This window comes from Apteryx rowi, unplaced genomic scaffold, assembly GCF_003343035.1.
Source record: "Apteryx rowi isolate R43461 unplaced genomic scaffold, aptRow1 scaffold_296, whole genome shotgun sequence".
NCBI lineage: Eukaryota > Metazoa > Chordata > Aves > Apterygiformes > Apterygidae > Apteryx > Apteryx rowi.
In genome coordinates, this window is record NW_020449374.1 from 429,180 (window position 1) to 440,482 (window position 11,303).

The 11,303-nt window shown below is 36.4% G+C and overlaps 1 protein-coding gene across 1 annotated transcript in view; it reads right to left on the minus strand.

The window, feature by feature from the left end:
- The window catches only part of GAS2 (growth arrest specific 2), a 99,063-nt gene extending 88,853 nt beyond the window's left edge, over window positions 1–10,210 (minus strand). Inside the window, exons 1-2 of the mRNA XM_026069428.1 lie at window positions 10,036–10,210; window positions 2,227–2,351 (exon numbers count right to left, since the gene is read on the minus strand). Of these exons, the coding sequence (XP_025925213.1) occupies window positions 2,227–2,351; window positions 10,036–10,177 (267 nt within the window). The 5' untranslated portion in view covers window positions 10,178–10,210. The remainder of the gene's footprint in view (window positions 1–2,226; window positions 2,352–10,035) is intronic.
- Between the last annotated feature and the right edge of the window lie 1,093 nt (window positions 10,211–11,303).

The window sequence follows — 11,303 nt, forward strand, 5'->3', positions numbered from 1 at the left end:
TTCCAGCTCTTCTGTCCCCCCCCTTTTTTTTTTTCTTATTTATAGAAAACAGAAGGTGCAAAAACAAAAATCTGCCTCAGTCCAGACAATTTCTTCTGCAACACTATTATGAGCCCGGAACCAAGAAAAACAACTTATGCAGCTGCTGCTGACACGAGGCTGTCAGTACTCTAATTTCTCCTACAGACAAGTTATGAGAACATCAAAAATAGTAGATGCAGTTTGTGTTTTCTGTTCTTGGGTTCTTTTTCCCCTTGTTGTGTATTTGTCTGTTTTGGCTGTACAGGTAGATGTATCTGAATTCAACAAGACTAATAAAGAAGTTTGAGAGCAACTGAATTAATGTAAATATTGACCATTTCAACTAACTTCTCTCCAAAAGGACATTTGCTGCATTCTTTAATTTCTCCCAATAAGATTGTCCTATGAAAATTATTTAAGCTAAAGAGAAAATACATAGTTAATAGGAAAAAAGATTTGCTGAGTAATTCCTATTCTATATCCTTTAAATCTTTTTTATTTTCTGTCTCTACACAAGAACAAACATATTTTAGTGGTGTATTTGCCATGAGAGTATGCAGAATGTGATTTCTAGTTTTGAAAACCTGAAGCTTGCTTTAACTGTTTAATGTTGCACAATAACGAGGATAAGAACCCAGCAGTTGCTGGTTGAGCTAGACATCCAATTCTTTTTCTGAACCCCAAAACACATAAGTGATGAAGAATTAACCACATCGCTAATTAAGTTGCTCTAATAATTATTTTTCCACTATCATTTTTGCTTGCCTTATTTGTAGCCTGAACTTGTCTTGTTTCTGTTTTCATTTAATTTCAGTTTTCATTTCTAATGACTATTTTTAATAACTATTTCTAATGACTTGTCTAAATGGTAAAGGACAGCGCACAACAGGATTTTTTCTCTCCATGTACTTGCAGGCTGCAATCAAGCAGGATCTTAACCTGGTCTTTGCAAAATCTTACGTATCTCTTGGAAGATCACGTTTTCCACGTCTCACATCATCTCTGCAGATCTTTTCTGAATCCTTTCCAATACACCAACAGGATCTTTAAATTCTAAACACCATAACTAACTATAGAATTTTATTACTGGCCTCACTAAAGCTGTTTATGGAAGACGTGGCACTTCCCACAGCTACTCAATATTCCCCCTGCATATAAATACAAGGATCACATTTTCTCTATTAGCTACCACATCATACTGCTAGATCTTATTCAGTGTCTTATCCTCCACATGTTACAAGTCATTTTTTGAGTAACCTCCTTACAAAACACAATGCTTCCCCCCGCAAACAGCATTGCATATCATTGGTTCTTAGCTATACAGCACGCATTTAGCTTCATTAAGTTATGGTGACAAAAATAACAGGGGGGAGGGAGGAAGAGAGGGAACCACTTAATTTTCACATTCCAGATTTGCAGAACAGAAGGTTTCAAGGGTGGAGGAGACTGATTGATGATGTTTTAACTTATGAACTGAATAAGCAGATATGGGGATCAGAGGCACAAAGAACATCTAGGAATACTGCATAAATATGAGCTATTTGCAGGCCCAGAATGCAGGCAAAACATTTGATTATGCCTGCCTTTTTTTTCTTGTAATATGTTATTTTCGTTCCTTTTCATCTTTTATTATCTTTACAACACTGTAGGATATGGGGAAGCTTTCTATGGTCTGAGATGGATAATGGAATCAGGGAGGTCAAATTCTATGACCCAATTTATCTTTTCTCTTTTAATGACTCTACAAATTGGAATCTCACAATGCTATTTTCATATGGGCATTTCTCAGAGTAGAATCATACTTTAGCAGGTAACTAAAACTCACTGAAATGACTGGAAGGGCTTCCACTGTCCACAACAGACCAGGAGGACAACAGTCACATTTCTAAAAATGATGTGCTATTATGCTGCGATGCCTGAGCTGCTGCTGCATGCCTTCTTACAGTGGATGAAATATATTCTCTAGGACATCAGAACTAATTCCTTAATGGAACATTTTTGCATGAAATAAGTAAACTATAATTTCAAGAAAAAATTCATTACCCTGATTTTAAATTCTTTCTTCTATGTACAGCAAGTACCTCCCTGCCCATTTGCAGAGCCTCCATAAATGAAGCCTCTTAACTGCTCCGAGAAGTTCAACACCAGAACAGTCAAACACCTTAGATATCGATAATACATGCTAGAACATTTACTGACACTTACTTTACCAGGCTTGTTTGCATCAAAGCTGTTTTCTTTAAATTTCTCCTGCAGGGTCTCAGCTAACCGACAAAGCAAGGCACCATTATCCAATTTCTCCATAAATGTTTCTGCTGTTATTTCTCTACCTGAACAGCAAACAGAAAATTAACATGGCAAAAAAGTTGAGCAGTGTAGACTGCATTTGCAAAGAAAAAGAACATGATCCAAATGCACTGAAATCAACAGAAATCTTTACAACAATTTGAAACATGCCTTAGCTGAATAACTTACACTACTTAGAACATTTGGTGAGTAATCTCACTACTACTTTACTTTACTGGTACAGGTACAGCAAATTATCCAAAGAAATATGCTTTCTTTGGGAGGGTATGTGTTACCTGAAAACAATTCGCACATATCAGAATCTGCATATCTCATTTTACTTATGTAATTCCAGTGTTTTTATCATAGTGTTTTAAAAGACAGAGTGCAGCAGGCAAATGATTTACGCTAGTGTGTGTGGTTATTTATAGTGTAAGTGTCACTAATACTTTTATTGCAGCTTATTTCCTAACAAAAGTAGCCAACCATGTCTGGAAAGAAAGGAGATTTTTCTTTAGCTTTACTTTAAGACTTGATCCTGCAAGAAGCTGACAAAATACTGAAGTGACTGCAATGCTCCTTTGAATAAGCTTTTCAGAAGAGAGAGTTAGATTCTTCAAAAAACAAACAAACCCATACACGTTAAGTGTTTACTTGCCATATAAATTAAAACTTTCACACAAAGAACAAAACCAAAATATTCTGATTTGGTAATATATCATTGTGCCTCAATACTGTAGTTCAGCTGCTGCATATCCTCCTCTTTTGCTGCTGCTGGCCTCCCTGACCAAACTCTCTGCCATGACACTGTAATTACATTTTCCTAAAGGAGAGATCACAAGAGGTCTGTTATGAGTTACACAGTGTGAACAGGTTGGCCAAGCTAAATGAGAAGGGAATCATTTACCACCAAACTAAACTCCCAGCATTATGACAGCATTTCCAAAAAAAAAATAAATAAAATTATTTCTTGTTGAAGTTTTTCTGTTTTCACACGCCTACTGGAAAATTTTTCTTCTCCTTGAACACTTTTTTGAGCAGCAATTGTATTTTTCCAACATTCTTAACTTCTACCAATGTCAAGAGATCATCAAGGACTAATTCTTGCTCCTCCTATTAAGACAGGACGTTTTACCCTCTCCATGACATTTACATATGTCATTTGGGAACTGGAATAACAATATGAGCTCATTTTTCATAGGCTGTTGGACAGCACTCATAAGGTAACAATTTTCTATACTGCCAAAAAAAAAAAAAAATCCTAAGTGAGAATGGTTCCCTCTCCCATCCCCACATCCACTCCTCCTACTCAAGACTGAGTCCTTTACAAGAACTAGAACAGTAGGTAGAAGTCTGCCCACTGCTGGTTGATTTTTTTTTGTCACAGATTTTTTGACCAAAAAGCAGCTGTCTGAATAAAGCATTTTTCCAGAAAGATTTCAGGAACTTATTTTCAATAAGAGATCTGGGAACAGAGAACATTAATCTCATTAGAAAAGGTTCACAACATTTTTTTGAAAAAGCAGACAAAACAGGAAAAGTATAGCTCTCATATACTTTTTCATTCAAAAGAAGAAGCAAAAGAAGCAAAAAAAAAATACAGAAAGCAAGAAAAATGAAGAAGATCGTAAAAATGAATATTATACCTCTGTAATATATCGTTAGTACATTGTGATCTGAAGATCAATGTCACTTATAACACCGAAAACAGCAGTGCCTTCTGAAAGCAATATAATCAAAAGGAAGCTAAAGGAAAGTTATCTAGGCTCTTGTTTGAAAACTGCTAGATACTTCAACATCAGTGCAATATTCTTTGGGCAAAAATTTGCCAGTCTTTTTAGTTTGGTCAGTTAAGCCCAAAGTTTAAGATAACAACATCTTTGCAGCAAATCATCTTCAGATGCAATAGCAGACTTACATTTTCGGTTGAAGTTAAACCTGATTTTTCTAATACATTTCTACTTCAGAAGCATCTGTTTGATGCGAACATTTTTTTTCCTTTTTTTTTTTCCATTTTCTTTTTTTTGCCTCAATTCTCTCTGCCACACAGCCCACATTTTAGCCCCCAGATACAAAATGACTTCTGCAGGCAGCAGAAGAGCAGTAGCAGCACTGCAAACATTCATCACAGTGGTAGCTTGTGCATAACTGACATTATTTTTGTTGTACCTCCAATCCAGCTGAGGCCAGGACTGAAGCTATAATAGCTCCCAGATACAAAAATGCAGCAACTTGTCACCTCAAAAGCCTTTATCACCATTCTAGCCTGCATATTTCTCATTATTAATAATAAAATTTTCTATTTTGCCCCATCAGCATTTTTGGCAAAAGGTATAAAGCCATCAGAAAGCTAAAAATGAAAAATTACCATATTTTAGGAACTGCTCTATTTTTTAGTCCAGTATTGCATTTTATTATATATTTTTAAAAAGAAAATGAATCTATTTCAAATATTTTTACCCTATGGAAGGGTTTTTTGTTTTGGAAAGCAAAAGGATACACAGGATGTTCTGCATTGGTAAAAGAATCACATTCTACATATATATTCTGTCCTATGATTTATAGATCTGTTATTTTCCTGGTCAAGTCTTAAAAAAAAAAAAACTATTTAAAGCTATTTACTCTTTACACAGATATGGAAAAATACTTTTATCTTCTGCTGCCATTTAACAATACATTTACATTATTTTTAATGCTGAATTACATTAGCAGTTTGGTCACTACATATTGTACATTAAGCCAGAGTATTTCAGTTCTGTTCCTCTTTTATGAAAGCTGAAAGAATGAGTTTTGCATCGAACATCTGTATCCAATGAAAAATATATTAGGTGTCAGCTTTCAATTCACTGTATTTTATGGCTCCAAAAGGTGGCATTTCTTTGCTAAAACAGACACTCTGACATATTTAACAGTTGAAATGTATTGATTCAAATGAGAGTAATGTTCATAGCCTGAGGAAAAAAAAGGCTCTGTATATTTGTATGGAAAAAACATTAAACTCCATTAAAAATGTATAACCCCCCCTATAATTTCAAGAAAGCAGTTGCAATGTTTTTATAGAATGGTAATAACATTATATACAATAAAAACCAACACTAAAAGTATGAAAAAACAGGAATATAAAGGCTTTCTCCAACCTTGCAAGCATTGCTTACCCTCTCTTTTAATACAGCAATCAGATGCCCCTTAAAAAGAGACACCTTTAGGCCTGAGTGCCTGTTACCTGGGAGCTGTGGGCAGCTGTCTATAAGGCCACCTAGTCCTAGGGGCCCTAATGCAACCAGACTGGGAGGTCTGTGAAAGAATGACAAAATGAATGTGGAGGGATCCAAAGGCTAGAATAACGTACCAAAATCTAGTTGATTCTTCTACTACTGCAGTGTTTAGTGACTACAATGCAAGACCCTGACTCTAGCCTCATAACTAGCTGATCAACTCTAATAATTGTATTTTTCAACGATAGCATAAATATAATGTTTTACAAATGGAGACATTTCACTCAGGTAAAACTGATATACATCAGTAGGAAGATGGTTTCTACTATACTGAGGCATCAGCAGAAGAATTCCTCCCCATCCTCCCCAACAGCATGGCATTTAAACCCCAGATAACATATAACAGAAATAAAGAAAAAAAAGTGCAGTGATTTTACACACACATAAAACTGGATCTATTTTGACAAGAAGGCTATTGTGTGTGACAAGGATGCTAGAATAGCTAACAGCAAGAGAAATAGTTCAGGTCTCATTGAGACACCATCATTTACTTGAAATGGAACAAAGCAGCAGTCCCAAAGGCACGCTGATACTAAAGAAAATTATACAGCCTCTTAACTAAATGAGAAGCTGCATCAGTCAGCAGAATCACTAGAAGTATCATGAATGTTGTGATATTCAGAGATACTTAAAGTCTTTATTTCCCACTGTCTTGAGCTGAACACACTGATRCTGGAAATTAAGATCCTATTACAGAATCATTTTAGACACCAGTATCAGCAAGATCACTGAGCTGAAGCAGGTTTTCCTTTTATTCAAAATGTAAGAAACAGTTTTCCTTCAGAAGGAAGGCAGGCATTTTGCCTCCTCTAGAAGATTGGTACAGCCCAGCGGTGATAATTCCCATGTGAAACTTGCCCATGGTGGAACAGAAGTTTTCAGGATCATAAAGAGGATTCTACTAAACTGAGTATATACATAATTTACAAAATAAGCTATGTTTTCACTGCTGACGCACTCCAGAATGCTTCATTGGCTTTATGCGTACTAAAAACAAGGCCAGACAAACTATGTTTGTTTTGCAACACCTTTGGTCGAGACATCTCCTTAACCTTGGCACTGCAAGGATCTCTAGGCTGAGCTGGACAGAGCCCTGCAGAAGGAAAGGAGGTTACGAGAGTAACAACGTAAGCTCTCCACGCCCTGCCCCACTGCCAAGGTGTCCCACTTTGAGAATGCTATAATGATACAACGCAGTATGAGTCAATCCCATCTGACACATTGGTTTGACTTGCAATACCCCGTTCTAGCCACTCGGAACACAGGCAGCCAAAAATCTATTCAGCAATGTAGCTGTAATGACAAACTGTCCTCACAGCAGCTCTGAGCTTCTTTGACATGGTTCCAAGGACAATTAGCAGAATGGATAAAAATTACCAGCAATTACTAGAAAACAATGTCCATGCTGAAATAAAGTGTCTTTAATTTTCATGGTTACAAATTCTTAGAGAGCTATTTTTTTCAGATGTGCCACAACATCATGTATCTCAGTCTTCCAAACTGCACCTCAAATAAGGTCAAATTCTAGTTGCAGTGCCTAGCTTCTATCTAATATCAAAGACCTTTATTCATATTATGGAGTGCAATACTATTTTTATGTTTTCTAGTTTGCAATTCTGAACTGAAACCAGGATTTGCTGGTACAGAATTGTCATCATTTTAACTTTTCTAACTAGATATATTTGCCTCCCCATAAAGAATTCCAAAACACCATCAGTTGATCAAACTACCACATAAAGAGGTTCAGCCCACATTCTTGCCTGAAATATATTTTATTATATTAAAAATTCACACTGATTTGAAAAGTAGGCCAGACTGAGTGCCTGTCATTTGCCTTCATCGGTTCATAGTACAAACAAATGAACAAAATATAGATGAAACAAAACATGAAACAATGTGATAAAAAATAAAATATATACTGATTTTCTTTGCAGAATAAATTGAGTAGTTTTATTTTGTTAAAACTGATATAAAGATACTTAGAATGAAGCCATACAAGTTACAGCACAGAGCAGACTACGGTATGGATGTACAGAATATTATCTGTTCTGTGACATCTGCACACCCATGCACACGAAAATCTACTGACCATTATGGCAAAGTAGGTTATCCTCCAATGAAAGAAGAATAAAATGCCTTGAATGTTCCTTTGGATACTGAGGCATGAGAGAATACAAATATGTATTTACAGGAAGGTAGTGGCATGCTGTAAATTCATACTATTTATCCTAGAGCAACGTGTTCATGTGCCCCTCCTCTCATGAAAGTTAACCTAAATTAGAGAGTAATTAAACCAAATTTGAGTTTTGAGTGAATATTTATATGTATACTAATTTAATTAAGTTCCACTTATTTTGAACATAAATTTTAAATTAATTGACTTAATAATTTGAATAACAATGTCTATACAGGGATTCAATCACTATAATTACAGTTCTTTAAATCTTCTGAAAGTCTGCATAGACAAATTCTTAGAAAAGAAGAGCTTGGATCTGAGAAGGTGTGGGGGAATGCATTAAACAAGTGTACTGTGTATGCTGTTTAATTAGAAGAAGGCTGTGCCCATTTAGTTCTGCTGCACGGTCTGGTGTCTGTATGAAAATCAGATTTTTAATTATAGTTGGCATTTCAGAACCTCCTGCTGGTTGCTACTTTCTTGCTAAAAAAGTGACCTCATTCCTAATCTTGTCACTGTGAGAACTGTTATGAACGACAAACAAGCTTCTATTTGTTTTAGAAAGACTCACTAGAACTCCATTGTTTAAAACATTTAAACAAGATATTAAATCCTTAATGGAACGTGCTTCTTCTGATTCAAAAACAATCTTTTGGATTGCTGTCTTGTGTTCAAGTGGAATGAAAAAGTCATAATTCCTAGATTTTGTTCTGGCATTCCCTGGAGGATTTTGTATTTGAAATTTTCATTGATTTAAACGGAAGTACCACAGAAAGATGTGATGTAACGAGAGTCCCACTTTTGCAGTTGTGAGGACTCTCAACTATTCCAACTCTGAAATGTATATTACCTACCTGCTAAAAGTTCTGGTTCTGCGTTCTTGAATGCATTCTACTGGCACTGTATACATCAACTACTCCTYTCTAACACAGTGCTACTTCCCTTCCTCTTCGGAAATGCAAAATACAACAACATAGAACATGCAGATATAAACTATTACTATGCGATATCACTGAGAAGGTTCAAATACAGCTTTTGGCAGAAAAGATACCATATCTCACCAGAACAAACTTCCACAAAAAAATCCCACCTTTGAAAATGTTCATCCAAGTTCTCCTCCAAAATGACAACAGAAAAAGTCCCATGTAAATATCTGTGGGTTGAAATTTTTAACTATTTTTAATTTGATAAAACCAATTATCCTYCACCACTAAAAGCAAAACCTAGTAGTAATCACTGTTGCGACAACCAAAGGGGTTTTTTGTTTTTGTTTTTTTGTTCTGTTGTTTGTTTTAAGCACTCTTCAATGAGATTCTGCGCAAACTGGAATGAAAACTACTCAAAATATTTCTTATTATCACTTCCCCTAAAATAGTTTCTCCTCTTTGTTTAATGAGAAGAGCTACCGAGCTGTTTCCATTAGGATGAGGAATTTATTATATAAATCTTGTATTTCTTCGGTAGAATCCTTTTAACTTAACAGAGAGCATACAAAAGCCATTTTCCCTGAATGCTCCCAACAAACAGTAGGTTGTTTCCTGGCTCCTTGTTTCTAAATCCTGCCTTCTCATATGAGTCCTATATCCCAAAGGACTGTCCCTCTCCTTTCTATCAGGGACATACTCTCATTTGCTCCTCTTCACACTCACTTTTTTTTCTTGGCTTCTGGGTTGCATCTGCTTTCATCAGCAAACCTGTTTCTACTTCACATACCAAGACATACAGCTGCAAACAGCAAACCCCCATGCCCCAGCTGCAACCACATGGTCGGACCCCTCTCTGCACAAGCTTCCACAAGTCTTATCATGCACTGCCTTGCCTTGGGCAGCTACTGTCTATCACTGGGCTGCTGGGGCAGCAAAGAACTTTTCAGTTGTTCCTTCCTTTCAAGATGGTCAGCATACACACAGCCTTTAGGAGGTCTACCAGTAAAGACGAAAGATGCACTTGATAGCAGAAATTAACATCCTCCAGTATTAATGCAGAAAACGCAAGGAAAAGAACATTTAAAAGGAAATGTGAAGAACAATAAACATCAAGTGAATAAAATTCAGTTATACCACTCACAGAAACACTGTGGAGGCATATTACTTATGAGCTTTTCTGACATTGCTGACAGCTGCATGAGGTGGAGCTAGCGATCTAATTGTAACTACTTTAATTTTTGAAAAGGAAAAAAAGTCTGAAGAACTGCATTCCAGTTGACAGTGCATGGAGTTCTTTTACTGTCAAGTGTGACTTGTCAATAACTGCATTCTGTCTTATTTTTAATCTTACCCAGTAGGTTTGTGAGCCACAGGGCCAAATCCTCTTTCATCGGCAACAAGTTGGCCTCATGTCTACTGGCAAGCCACTGGCTATATTGATGCATATCAGAGAGGCCAGGCCCACGTGCCTTTGGGCTCAGAGCCGTGCACATTGTTTATCCACTTGTCGTACCTGTTTTATTATTAAAAGAAGAAAAAAAAGATAGTTAATTATGCCAAATACAATTTTGCAGGTTCTCTTTTTAGAATTGTAATAGACAATAACATTAACTATGATTGCAAGAAATCAGATGTCAGACAGATGCGGATCTAGCACATGGATGTAACATAGATGACTGAAGTCTTGTTTTGTTAATGGATCACACTGCAAGTGATTAAATCATATAGATAAATGTCTACTTCATTTGTACTCACCAAACTACACGTTGCCAACACACAGCCAGATATTCTGCAAGGAATGATTAAAATCAAATCAAAACAAACATTTTACACATAGCTAGCAACTCACTGCAGTGCCTTTATCCAATATCCATTCAAAATAAATGGATAGCTTCAGAGATTTTTGGATCAGGCCCAAGAAAAACATGTTAATAACTGAGTTACGCTACTACAGCAAACTTGCTAACAATTAGCAAATACAGTCACTAAATGGAATCACCCTATTCTACATCTTTAAAATAGTTAAAATAATTTAAAATAATTTAAAAACACTAAAAACATTTACTGAATAACTTTATTCCATAAGAAAATAGCACAAAGGAAAGTGCTGATTATCACGTTTCCCACTCAACCTTTTTAAAAATACTCCTCTGCTTCCACAACAACTTATGGAAACGAGAGTTTCAGGTAAGAGAATATGTCATGCATTAAATATTGGTTAAGCGTTCTGACTTGTGCAACAGCCGGAGAAGCTGGGCCCGCTGGACCTATATCTCTGTTCCTGAAAGACTAATTCTCCCACCTGTGGCCCAAGCACGCTAAGAAAGGCGGCTCTTTCTCTCTCTAAAGGGAGTATCAGAACTGGACTCTAAGGTTTGTAGCAATGAGCTGGGATACTTCCTTGCCTGGTAGGTTGTATCCTACTGAGAGCCCAGTCAGACCAACTAGCAATCACAAAGCCTTATGCAGGTGGCATTAGAAGTATTATAATGGGGGTTTTGTGTTTTTAAAAGTCACTAAGGAATACTGCTTTGCCTATCCTCCCTAGCTGATTGGCACCAACTGTGGCATCAGCTGACTTCAGCTTATGAAGCAAAGCAAATACTCTGTTTCTTCCTG